The 14,199-nt window shown below is 37.4% G+C and overlaps 1 protein-coding gene across 1 annotated transcript in view; it reads right to left on the bottom strand.

Moving 5' to 3' along the window:
• PPAPDC1A (phosphatidic acid phosphatase type 2 domain containing 1A) overlaps positions 1 to 14,199 on the bottom strand; it is a 188,542-nt gene that overhangs the window by 34,296 nt on the left and 140,047 nt on the right. Inside the window, exons 5-7 of the mRNA XM_010564971.1 lie at positions 8,825 to 8,933; positions 4,366 to 4,456; positions 893 to 956 (exon numbers count right to left, since the gene is read on the bottom strand). Coding sequence (XP_010563273.1) covers positions 893 to 956; positions 4,366 to 4,456; positions 8,825 to 8,933 — 264 coding nt within the window. The remainder of the gene's footprint in view (positions 1 to 892; positions 957 to 4,365; positions 4,457 to 8,824; positions 8,934 to 14,199) is intronic.

Consider the following 14,199-nt stretch of genomic DNA (forward strand, 5'->3'; position numbering starts at 1 on the left):
CGCAGGCAAAATGAGCTCATGTCTGCCTGAAGAAGATGGTGCAGACATTCTTAATTATATTTCAAAAGCACTCTTAAAATAAAAGTGCCAAGTGCCATTATTGTCAGGGGATCGGTACTGTAGCAGAGAGGGTTCGTCAGAAACCAAGCACAAATACTGCTTCCTCAAAGCTGCAAAACAGGTGAACAACAAATGCAGCATTGGACTCTATTAAATAGTGTTATGAATTCAAGTTAAATATATATTTTTCAGCTGAAATTATTCAAACTTTTGATAATGATCCAAAAAAAACCTAAAAAAAAAAAAAAAAAAAAAAAATCATTTTCCAGAGAGGTTTGTTTGCTAGTATTTTTCTGAACCCTTCATTCAAATTTATGCTTCCCTAAAAAAATGGCCTACCTAGGACTCCACTTATTGCTTAGCTCTTGTTCTGCCATGGACCTTGATATTACCTGGAAATACCACATTCAGTAATATACTTCACACAAAATGCATGCACTGCGTTATATAGAGACTCAATTGATTTCTATTTGCAGACCAGGGGCATTGGCATCTGAACTGCCCCATGCTGTGACTCTTCCTTCTGTATTGCCAACTTAATGAACTGATTTCAGCTCACACCTTTCCTTTCAAACCCCTCGTTTGTCTGGATCCGCCAACTGGTCAAACAAGTAACAAAACACAAGGGCATAGATTCCTACCACAGCTGGATGTCACATAATGAAGTTGTGCAACACCTGCACCAGGGAAAGGACAGCTTCACAGGGGGCTGTTCTAATTCAATGTGCTTTGGAGCAGCAGCTATCTTTTTATTAAGGTGTATTGTATTTGTCAATCTGTCTTCATTTCTCTTAACAGTTAAAGCTATCATTTATAACATGACAAGACTTACCTTCCCACTATTAATTTAATAGTATTTGTGCAGACGCCATTCAGAGCTAGAGCCAAGGAAACAGCTACAAAACAGAATGAAAAAAAACAGAACAATAACAACTTAAATACCAAGCTATAAATTGCAGCATTACAGCATTTGATTTACAGACTGAAACCTTTACTGGAGTGGAAACTGAATGATCTTTGCAGCCTACTGTTTTTGTTATTACCCAGACTAAGGACAGACCCCAGAGCATCATAATAATCCCATGACTTTGTTCTGCTTTTACTCTTGAGAAATCTTATTTCCTTACACAAAGCAAGTTTTCCTATCATGCCATTTGCACAGGCATAAATCATCAGATGAAAACAATAATTAGAGAATCAAGTACTGTGTTTATCAGTTTTACAGTTTACTAGATGAAAATCTTATGCTGTTTGGGTCAAGGAAAATTCCTGTATAGACCTATACGTAATATATATACACACATATGAGTGTATGTGTGTGTTTATGTATATATATAAATATGTATATGTATGACACAATTAAACAGTCCATTTTCATGCTAAAGAGTTGCCTTTTGGCTAAAACTAGAATTGGATGATTTTTTTTTATTATTTATTTTTATTTCAAAAGGATGTAGGTGTTTTGACTAACAATCTTGAAATCTTCCCCTTACGTCTGCTCCCAGGATTAACCAATTTTCTTAATAAAATTGGAGTAATAAACAGGAACTGTCATACGAGGTATGACTGAATCATTTTTTTTATTTGTACTTGCATGCCGAGTCCCTAGACTTTCCAAAGAACCTCATCTACAGATGAACCTCCTCATCTACATGTGCAGATCTGTGCATTTACTTCAGTGGCACTTGGACCCAGTGCATACACTCCTTTTAGATTAAAACTGATTTAATGTTGCAGTTCACACTGTAGCTCCCTGTAACAACACAAGAGCCACTGAATTTTAACTCCCTTAAGAAGAAAAACTATCAGGCAAATGTCTGATTTCCAGCAGAACAGTCACAGTAATATAACTTTTGATTATGACAGCTACACAAGTTCTTTTCTCATTGGACTGCTGCCCCAGATGCTGCACTTCAGCAGCACACATCCTGTCTCCATAAAACCATTGCCTAAGGATATTATAGATCATAAAAATGTGTGTGCTATAGGATCTATTTTTCTTTAAGTTAAAAAAAAAACAACAGGTCCTCCATCAAAGCAAAACCAAAGGTTTTCTCAGACTATACCAATAGCTGCCAGCAAAAATAAAAGAACAAGTCAATCCTAGACACACTGTTCAAAAGTTCTTCCACTTTCAACACCTATGTTCACAGTGACCATTCAATCCCATGCTCTCTTTTTCCTCTCAATCTTTCTCTCAGTTATTTATGGTAATTCCACAGTGAACTGAATTTTCCACAAAGTCAAATGCACATGACCTGCAATGTCACAGCAGTACATTTCCTTTTGAAAGAATGGGAGGTGTAGAGATACCTGCTTTCTGACACACATGGTAAAGTTTACTCTTTTCACTGAGCTTTGTGTCTTGATTGTTGATTGCATGTCTGACTGAACCATGCTTTCACTGTTGCATATTCCTTACAATGGCAATCCAAGTATCAAATGACTGTGAATGTAAGCTGGTGAACAAAATGAGAGCAAATGCAATTTGTTTCCTTTAGGCAAGATTCATACTGCCTGCCAAAAGTCATATAATCTAGTCATTAGAGAGATGTAGGCACTTCCAGGGGAAGGAATAAGGGCACCTACATTTGGAAGCTAACTACTCCTTACCCTACATGCACTGAATCGCCTTCTTTATATTAATGGCTATATGAGGGGCAAAGTATTTTTACATCCTTTTAACCTTTGAACTCTTCTATGCATGATGCCTAAGGAAATTCACCTTTTGAGGCACTTCCTAATCATTCATTATGAACATTATGTGCCAGATCTCAGCAAATCAGCAAAGCTCCACCAGTTAATAAATCCTCACATCCGCTTCACATCACCAGACACATTAACATACTGAATCATATTAATATATAGTACACTTGAACACAAATAAGCCACAAGAAGTTCAACACTTATGGCACATACTAAACAGGGATACCCTGTAGAACAGAACATCAGGCTTGGGTTTCCTTAAAGTCTGGGTAGCAAGGACAATACTGGGGAAGCTGGCAAGCTTTCTCCTGGACATTATAGAGGGAATCATAACAGAAGCCAAGAACAGCAGAAAAAATGAACATCTCCTTAGAACAAAAAGGTAAGAATAAGTGATGGAGAAACTAATCCAAAGGTCCTTTCCTTCTTAAACAACAGAAAGTGAAACTCAGAACTCTGATTGTATGCATTTTGTGAATCAGAGTTATTTCTACGGAATGGAGTTGTCAGTAAAATATCACTATAGGACATTTCAGAACTTAATACAAATGACTGGGAGCAGCCAAAACAAAACCAGGATCTTTTCACACTTGCGCTAGAGAAACTGAAGAAAGAACAAGCTATGGGAACCCAGCCTTATCCAAAAGAAATTTTCAAAGGCAGATACATAGTGCCATTTACATCCTATCTAGCTAAGGCAAGGCTGAGTATCACTTTGACCTTACAATCTAAGAGCCAATAAATTAAAGTGTAAATTAGCCAGTAAAACAGAATTTCAGAATCAGGCATGTTTCAAACATACTGCCAACAAAAACATTTGCACTTCTTAGCTTCACAGTATCCTCTGCCAATGAAAGTGCTTTAGTCAATTTTGGTCCCTGGCAATATCCATATAAAAAGGATCTGGGGATATATCAGTAAAAGATTTCAAAAGATAAGCGCAGGCAGAATTAGCTGGAACAGTTTAAGACTTACCATCCCCATTGTTTGCCTGCTCCTCTGCTTGAAGTTGCTGCCTACAACTGTAATTAGACTTCAGCCATAACACAGCCATAGCAGTTCACAGTCCAGGATTAAGTGCACATCTAATTCCGCTGGCAGTTTAAGATGAAACACCAGCTTGTGATTAGAAAAGCTGAGCCATGAGCACGGATTTTGCAATGGGGAACAGTAAACTCCAGGAGAAGGTCAGAGAAAACAATAAGACGAGTAATTTCCTACACTAAGCAGCCGAGTCTCGCAGGACTTTCCAGTCAAACCCTTAATTTAGAATAGCTGCAAGTATAAATAAGAGGTAAGTAATAGATTGGCTTTGACAGAAAAATCTACATCTGAACAGTCTCTCAGATGGTCTTGTCTTTGCTGATCGAATTCTGGCCCGTGCTAGCTAGATTGTGGAATTAAGGCATAGAATTTGTACATTTAGAAACATACATAAAAACAATGACTTTTGTGAGATGGCTTGCAACTATAACTGCACTGAAAACTACTGTAATGGACTGTAACAGAGACGGGTTTTCTTCAAGGCTTAGACTACAATTGGAATCAATCTCCGAGAGCTACCACACATTTTCCGTCTTGAAGTATGGCATATATTACCTAAGAAAGCCTCTTTAATTTCAGTCTTGTCTGTTCGCCGGATTATTTTCACCACAAAAATGACTGCTAGTGGCGTAAGGAACGAAATTGCCTGTAAGAGATAAAAAATATCATGTGTGAGAGCATCCATTCTTTTTCAGTCCAACTGATTAATAATTAGTTCCAGTTAGCTCCATTTAAACTGGAAGGCTGAATGATCTTTGTCAAACTCCTGACCTTAAGCAAAGTGGGATGATTTGTCTTTGCAACTACAGGGCAATGAATACATTAAAATTGCAATATAACTGTGGGTTATAATTGATTTGTTATTGCCTGGAGTTGCATTTAAAATGTCAGCTTCATAAATGAAAAAGCAACAGTCTATAAGGTCCACAAAATTCATACACTGATCCATCCAGATCTTGTACATTTTTTCCACACTAAGCATTGCTCCAGAAGGCAGCCCAATCCAGGCTGTGCTCTCAGTGAGACCCTATTCAACATAACAGACTCCAACACCAACTTCCTGACATTAAAAAATGCTTTTTATTTTACTTTTTGTTTTCTTTTTAACTCTCATTCTTGAAAGCATTGAGAAGATCATGTTTTTATGATTCTTTCATTTACAAGTGTTTGGATGTGGACCAAACTGCTTGATTTTATTTAAGACCAGAAAAACAACACCTGAACATCTACAAGTATACTCATTGGTTAAGCAGAACATATTCTTTTATTGTCAGTGCTGTAGGACAGGATTCCTCCTACAAGGAACCTGAAATGGCATCTGCACATCAATGCACACACTTGATTTCCACAAACAGCATCTCCATTGTCACAGAGTAATTTGGACTATGGTTGATGATGCACTGTAAATGTGCCAGTTATCCAAAAAGCATCCTACTTTGTGCAGTCTGTCATCCCAGAGCAAGTATTTATTGTCTTTCTCCAGAGAGACACATCGGTTTCTCCCAAGCACAATGCCAGGGAGTTTTTCATTAGTGGCTTGCCATAGAAACTATGATTTGGTTCCCACCTGGTCCTTCCATCATCCCTTCTGTCTCAGACCTCCAATTGCAGAGGTAAAAGGCAACTCGTAGGTAAGGATGTCCACTTATGCTTCTTGCTGGTTCCAGTCTAAGTTAACCAACTCTTTTCTGGAATCTACAAACCTGCTCACCATCACATTTGTTCAAAAACAAATCAAGGTCTTTCAAAAGCATTTATTCTCTTGAAGTGAAAATTACTGTTTTTTTTTTTAAACAAGGCAAAAATTAAGCTGTATGTGGCACAAGGGGTGCCATGGCTTAAGTAAGACTATACTATCTTTACTGAGGCTGAACAGTGCCTTACTTCTTAAACAGCCCCACTGAAATAAAAAACAGGCAGGACAGACATGTTATGACAAAAGACATGTGACTCTCTTCTTTTTATAATACAGATTAATCCCAGTCCTCATTTTATGCTTTTAGAACATCTGAGTATGGAACAACAAGAAAATGTACTATACTTGTTATTTTGGTAGTACATCTTGGTCCACATTCCCCTCACCTGCATCTGCAAAATATTATCTAACTCAGTGAGCCATGCAGATTAAAACACAGTCTGGAGTCTGATCCCCTTTTTTACATTTAGAAAGGCAGGCACCAGGTTTGGTGCAAAAAGATGCACCATTTCCACTTAAAACTCCCTTCTGTCTACAGTGTGTGTGAGATTCAAGTCAGGGTGGCAGTGTCACGTTACTGCTCCACAAATGTTCACTTCTCTGTATCCTCAGCAATAGTTTAATTTCTGCTTTCAGAAACAAAAAGTGAAATTAAAAAAAAAGGTTAAAGCAAAACCTAGAATTATTAGTTTCATTCTAAAAAGTAAGGATTGCCACCAGGAAAGAAAAGAAGAAAGATATCTGCATTCCATTGTTGAAGAACATGTAGAAATATAGCCAGGCTGACAGGCTTATAGTGGTGGTTTAATAGAGTTAGAAATCTTTTGAACAAACAGGAGCAGAAGAAAATATCAACAAAGAATAGAATTCAAGTGGCAGCTTGTTCCAAACTACTTCACAATCAATCTTCAGAAATCTGGTAAAACTGCAGATTTCCTCATATTTCACAAGCATATGGATTTTTGAGAGAGATGAACAACTATTCCTGTGTGCAGTACATTGCTGTTCCTTACACAAAAGCATCAGCTGGAAGGTGTTTTTTATTCTGCAGCAAAATGTACATATAAAGAAAGTTTGGCTTGCTAAAGACTCCTTTTTCTTTATTTTGCAAAAAGATTCTGTATGGCTCATATCCATAACAGATTTGGCAACAGTCCAATGAGCAATACTCTCCTCAGATACATCTCAGTAATGTTTTCTTTTCCAGCAGTGAAACATTCCAACATTGCCTTGCTTTTGTGAAACATGGACAAAATCCCTCTTGTTCATTATTCATCCTGGCGAGCCAGAGATATGCTAAAGTTATAGGGACTCCCACATACTTCCATGCATTCAAGAGAAGCTGACAGTACCTTATGCTTTCCAAGACAAGGAATATCCACTGATAGAGACAGAACAAGGCTCATGTCTTTCCAGTCCTTGTGGCTTACTTGCTACCCATGCAGAAGTCAGCTTTGTCTAATTTGAACCTGGGTTTGGAGTATTCACAACATTTCTCTTGAATTCAAATCTCTCAGCGTATAAAATAATCCAGCAGTTCATAAATTCCTAGAGATTGCTTTCTAGTAAGCCACAGCCGTATGTTTCAGATCAGAGTACAACACTAGTGGCAAGAAATTCTTTACATAATGAAAGCTTGTGATCAATGCTAGAGTTGGATTTTTCTTCTTTTTAATTAGAGAAATAAGAAAAAACATTTAGAAATTCTGTACGTTTCTTAATTTAAGAAGCTGTTCACTGAGTTACTGACATGTTAATGGTCTGAGCCAGAATGAGAACACAGAATATACAAATGTTACTAACTCAGAGCTGCCTGGAAGTTCCACCTGCCATGAAGTATACCAAAAGCTGGCTCTAGGGGAAGTGGTTAACAGGGAAATGTACTACACATATCCCAGAATTGTGCTTCCCCGTGGCTACTGCCTAGAGAACAGAGGATGGACCAATGATTATCCCAACTGGTTTCAAAAATAGTTTCACCACTGCAGCAAACCCCTGTACGATGATTCACTATTAGTTCTTGAACTCTTCAGTTATAAACATGGTTCAGAGAAACCATGTAGCAAGGTAATGCTCAGCATAAGGAAAAATGGCAGAATTAAACTCAGTCTTTCCTAGCACAACAATTTAACTTTCGGGTTTGGGGGTTTTTTTGTTTTACACAGCTGTCTTGCATTTCAGGAAAAACATATATTTTCACCCATCCGGGCTGAAAAAGTCCTTAACAGAGTTTCTTCTTAATGCAATGTAAACAATATGTTGGTGAATTTAAAACCAGGCCTTCAGCCTCTGTCATAGAAGGCTGGGATATATTGTTGCCTCATAAATAGGAAGCGCCGTCAAGTGCTCCTTACTTAATTAAAAAGTTTCTGTAACTGAAGGCCTGAACCTTTAAAAAAAACCCCAAACATTGAAAATAAATTACATAGCTGATTTGCATTTATCCTGAATTCAAGCCTTAATCTGAAAAGTAAAATCCTGGCTTCACTGAAGACACAGGAAAAGATGCTTTGATGTAAGGGTACTAGGATCTGACCTCATCTGCCATGCCCATTCCTGCAAAATCTACACTTTGACTGATGCAACTTTGCAAAGATTGACCTACTTGTTTTAATAGCCTTAACTACACCTGTAATTTCTTAGCATTTCTGTAGTGGTCTATACTGCACTCTTATAGTTATATATGCAGCTTATTATGATAATTTGATAACCTAGTGAAGGTTATCAAAACCATTAATTTTGATAACCAGACAAACCATCAAAGTCAGACAGCCAGTCTGCAGGTCAACATGAGCTGTGCTGGGGAGAGCCAGAAGAACAGTGACAGCAGGGCAGCTCTATGATATATTTTGTATGCTTGTTGGCAGAAGCTAAAACAAAGGTTTTGTCTACATGGGGGAAAAAAAAGAAGGATTTGGAGGCAAATATCTTAGTGTCTAACACATCTAAAACAAATTGGATTTCAAAATTTAAGCACTTAACCTAATAAGAGCATGGCAAGGTTTTGCCAGGTCACCCAACCAGCTAATTCAAAAAGCTTCTCTAATCACTACTCTGGCATCCCTTTAAGTTAACACTAGCTTAAATCTTAAACTGTAAAAATCAACATTCATAAATTCAGTCACCTGGTAATGCTGCTTTTTACAAACTCCCCATGATTTCCTACATTTTGCCATTTTGGACATCCCCAGTTTGGAAAAAAATTGTCATTAGAATTAAAGGAACATCCTATACTTCTGAAACATTTCCTACTGCTAATCAAATGAAAGTGTACTTAGTTTACAGCCATCAAATGACCAATAAAAATTTAGTACTTACAAACATAAGACGCGTAGGTATGTTGTCTGATTGCACCAAAGGATTTTTATACAGCCAGATCTCTTCTGGCTGGATAACCCGCTGGAATGGATCCAAAAATTCTGTAAAACTGAAAATAACAATTTAAGATGCAATTTTTTCACAATTTGAAAGGATGACCAAAAAACCCAGAACAGTCTTGCTGATTTAAAACTTCCCCCAAAGTTAATTATGGTATAGCATGCATGAATTATCCTTATAAAACATTACTATCCTACCTCACTGCTTTCTAGCAATACAACCTTCATAAATATACCCTTAGGAAAACGATTGTTAAAAGTCTATATTCTACAACTTTATAAAAGTTCCACGAAGTTACTGTGGAGATTTCATAGTTTAAGCCCAGCCAGCAATTAGGCACCACACAGCTGCTCACTCACGCCCACCTCCCAGTGGGATGGGGAGGAGAATCAGAAAAAAAGTAAAACTCGTGGCTTGAGATAAGAACGATTTAATAACTAAAGTAAAATAAAATGTAATACTAACAACAATAATCATAAAATATAATAACTGTAATGAAAAGGAATATAATAAAAAAATAAAACCCAAGAAAAACCAAGTGATGCCTAATGCAATCACTCACCACCTGCTGACTGATGTCCGAGCAGTGATCCACCCCTCCAAGCCAACTCCCCCCAGTTTATATACTGAGCATCACGTATGGAATATCCCTTTGCCTAGTTCGCATCACCTGTCCTGTCTATGCTCCCTCCCAGCTTCTTGCACACCTACTCGTTGGCAGAGCATGGGAAACTGAAAAATCCTTAAATTAGGATAAGCGCTACTTAGCAACAACTAAAACATCAGTGTGTTATCAACTTTATTCTCACACTAAATCCAAAACACACTGTACCAACTACTAAGAAGAAAATTAACTCTATCCTGGCTGCAGCCAGGACAGGAGAATAAATTGTCATTTTATTTTTTGCGGGAAAAGCGTGCAAAGAATATTGTGGGATTAGAAAAATCACGTAGCAGGTATTTTACACTGAAGAAATTATATACCAGATATCGAATACAAAATGTCAAGATCCAAACTTTGAAGTATGACAGTTGTATTTGCAGGATCACAAAGCAGGGAGAAAGAAGCAGCCCAGACTGATAGAAAGAACAGATAACTTTAGAGAATATTTCAAAAAGACACTTACTCCTAAAGCAGGATGGGCTTGTAGAAACACATTTTTTACTTTTTCAGATTGCCAGTATTTTGATTTGGCTGTCAAGCTTAAGAAGAATCCAGCTCTACCAGAAATGTCTCATTCTACCAAAACTGACTGTTTTAATTTCATTCTTAAGTCATTTAGCTCTCTTAAAAAACAAACAAACCAACCAACCAACCAAAAAAACCCCACAGTTTTGTAATTATGTTATTTTGAAATGAAAAGCATCAAAATAAAATGTTAAGGTTACATTGTTATATAGAAATTAAATTATTTGTGTGGGTACCTTCTGTCCAGCAACAAAGAGGAAGCAGGAACTGTGATGTTTGTAGTAAGTTTCAAAAGCTTTTTAGGACTACATAAATTGTCTCTCTTCAGTTAAATCATACTCCTTTTTCCACAGAGTCCTTTAACTCTTCCTAGCTTTTAAGTCATATCAGACTTCCTGGGAAATTTGCCTTCACTTTACTCATTTCAGGGCTAGTTTACTAGGACTGAAAGAATAGCTGCTGAGAGAAGACACAGGGATCAGTTTTCTGCAGATTGGCCTTACTAGGTAAGCCCATGGAGCCAGAATACAGATGTGTAGTGACCCAAAGCTTTTTTTACTGCAAATTTCCCAAAGCCAAGGGCTTTAACCTCCTCCAAAACCCAGGTTTATACAAGTAACAGCTATAACAATTTACTTTGCAATAGAAAAAGCTCAAAGCAATTTGTAAAGCAGAATAAAATTAAACCATATATATGCAACTCCCCCCTGTGAAGACGAGTCCTCAAATCTAGCCAGGTCAGCAGTTTCCTAAACAGCAGCAAGCCTTATCCGGTCTTCTGGGTCTTAGAAAATCCTTCTTTTTACCCCTTCTGAGGACTGATCAGCTGTTCTTTGTTTTCTCACTGTAGTCTATGATCTCTGCATTAGCTACAGTTTCCCACGCCCCCAGCACACACTACTACTGAACCCCTTTACCTGACTCCCACTAGAGAGAAGGTACAAACACTCTGTCTACTCCAAAGAGCCCAATCAACCTCCTCTTCCTAAAGAAAAACAACAAAATCTGAGGACCCAACATGTCAAACACTCTTGTCACTTGAACCGGTAGTTATGTTTCCCTTACTGACCTACGTGGACAACCAGATTCTTCTGGAAACAAGGAGTCTGGTATTGCAAGGATGTTTACTATCATACTCAGCTTCCTCAAACCCAGAGTCTGACCCTGCTCTCCAAAGAAGGTGCAAGGTGAATTTCAGAAGTGTCAAAACACTTTGTTTTAAATTTTCATTTTGAAAACACTGAATCTTTTTTAAACAATTTTAAAAAAACAATGGCTTGTGCAAAACATGAAAGAGGGAAACATTTCTAAAGATGACCATTTCCAGGAAATAAAACACCTCAAAAATTCATTTTACAGTTTTTCTCTTCAACTAGAAAAATAAAGGTTGATTTCTAGACAATGCAAGCAACTTTGTTTCCAAATTTCAACTGAGAGTCCTAAAGTATATTATTTTTATCTTCAGTCTTCAAAGACATTGACAGCAGCTAGAAGCAGTTAACTGCTCATTAAAAGAGTTCAGTTGCCAAGTCACAGGGCTGGGTATGACATCCAACATGTGTCACCTGGGAGAGTTGAACAGCAAAGTTCACAGCTATACTGTCCAGGACTTAACATTTGTTATGAAGATATATACCGGATCCATGGCCAGGAGGTACTTCACTGCTGTCAATAAATAGAGAAGCACGTGCATGTCTGGGCATACAAGAAGTTAAAGAAGCCAGCTGAGTTTCAATGACTACATCTTTCAGGCAGTCACGTCTTTTCTGACATAATCCCTCAGGTATCTGCTGGTCTGACTGTTTTGAGGCAGTTCTCAAAGCAGAGACACATTCTTTGTCATATCTAGGCCTTGAAGCATTTCTACTAAGTGCAAAAAGCAAACAATAAACAAACATTTATGCTTCAAGGTGATCAGAGTATATCTGTGCACCAGCGCACTTTTGGAAAACATGTCATATTAGACCAGAGATTTGATTAATTTGACATTAAGACATTTGACATTATAAGCAAATGCCAACAGACTTAAAGGTTTGGGGCTCTTGGTCTTTTGTTTCCTGCCTCCTTGTGATGTAATAAAGCTACGATTAAAGTATAGTTGTTTAAATCTGAGAAATTAAACAAAAATCAAATTCATAGTTCTCACATGAATCATACTATGACACTGCAAATGTGTGCTAAGTCATAAGATTTAATTCCTTTAAGGACAAAATAACACGTGCTAAAGAGATGAAACTAAAACAACATAAATAGTATCTGATTCCAACTGAGGACCGATTTTCTGATTAGTATATACTCACTATCTTTGTACTCTTCTAAAGAAAGATTCATTTCAACAAATCTATCAATGACAGTAATAATTATTATAAGTATTATTTTATTTAACAGCAGTTTTGTATCCACCACATATTAAATCTGATTATGTAACCACTTCTTCCTCTGACTTGCATTCTGAATGTCTTCCAAGAACAGTGTTCAAATATGCTGAAACATAATGAAAAAAAAAGGAGTAAAAAAGATAGATGTAGAAGGCAGATCTTGTCTGTGTGAACAATCCAGAAATACTAAGTAAACCGTTAAAGGAAAGTGACTATATAAAAAAGAAATCACTTTTTTTTCCATCTTCAGAAAGAGCTCAGCTGCTAATTAAATTTTTATGCCAAGACTCATAAGAGAACAATTCTCTTCTTTTTTTGAAGCATCACCGATGGGTGACTGGATACGAGATTTCACTAGGTTGAAGGCAATTCCCTATTAAACAGTCATGAGGACATACTGGTTTCTAAGCTGCCTGACACTTACTGATTTATGTTCCTTCACCCTAACCAAAAGTACAGTCTATTACTATTCATAAGCTAGCACAAGCTTGTTTAAATGACTAGATGTTATTAGAAATGAATGTAGTCCTTGGATAAAGAAAACTAGTTCCTAGACATTTTCTATTATGGCTGAAAATACAAGCTCAATCATATAACGTCCCATGGTAGCAGGTGGGCAACTTAAGAAGCTTACTTTGTATTAGTACATGAAATTTTAGTATTAGCTTTTTGGCCTTACATTTTCTGCATGTTTACATATTCATCCAACATTTTTAACAGTTTAACAAGCAAGATTTTGAATACTTCAGCCTGATAACATATATTTAAGACATAAAAGGACTTCCATTAACTTCAAGAGCCTTTAACTGTGACTTTCAAAGCAACCAAAGGGAAACAGGAACCCTAATTCCATTAAAAACATCAGTGAGGAACAGGTGCCCAAGTGCCTGAGGTTGCTTTGGACATGCCAACATTACTGCCTACAACACTACACTAAATAAAAATGTTGTTCTTTTCTGAGGACACAAGCACTTTCTGGTCACATTAACTTCATTTCCATTTAACAGCATGTATCCCTTTAAGATAATTTTTATGCAAGCACCACATCACAGACTGATCCAGGTAAAAGTACACAGGAGTTCTGTGATAATACGGACTAATAATTTTTTTTTATGAAGCCATTCAATGGTAGTGAATGAATCAAACATTGCATAAATATCCTCACAGAGTCTTTGACCCGTGCTTCCACCATGGTTTCCATCTCCCATAAGTAACAGCAGGGTATTGTTTAGCACCTCACCTTACTGTTTTAAAAACTGCTTACAGTAGCTACCGTTCCCTGGCATTCAGCAGCATGAAATCAAGCAGCAATGACATTTGGAAGTTGCTAAGATCAGAGAAAGAGCAATAAGCAGTACTTCACTGGCAAAGCTGGTAAGGTAGAAACCTTTAAATATTAAGAGTAGAAAAGTATGTTCCCAAACTAGCAACAAGAACAGGACGGGAATAGGACAGATGCGCCCAGCATTAGGATTGTATCGTTGTGTCCTGTTAGAGCAAGATAGAAGCTACCAGTCTATAGATAGAAGCAATGAAACCATGACTAGCATTCACCTTAGAAGCACCTACTAGCCTTACAAGGACTGCCACTGGCCAACAGCTGCATTTTCAGCGAGTAACAATATGAAATCACACAGGGGCTTTGGGTCTGGCAGTCTTGGGGACTTTGATATCTGCTTCGTCAGAAGAGTTCACAGGGTGCTGGAAGGTTAGGGATTGTTTCCTGGTTTTGAGCATCAACTAAAGGA

Source organism: Haliaeetus leucocephalus, unplaced genomic scaffold (genome assembly GCF_000737465.1).
Source record: "Haliaeetus leucocephalus isolate CR32 unplaced genomic scaffold, Haliaeetus_leucocephalus-4.0 Scaffold184, whole genome shotgun sequence".
Lineage (NCBI taxonomy): Eukaryota > Metazoa > Chordata > Aves > Accipitriformes > Accipitridae > Haliaeetus > Haliaeetus leucocephalus.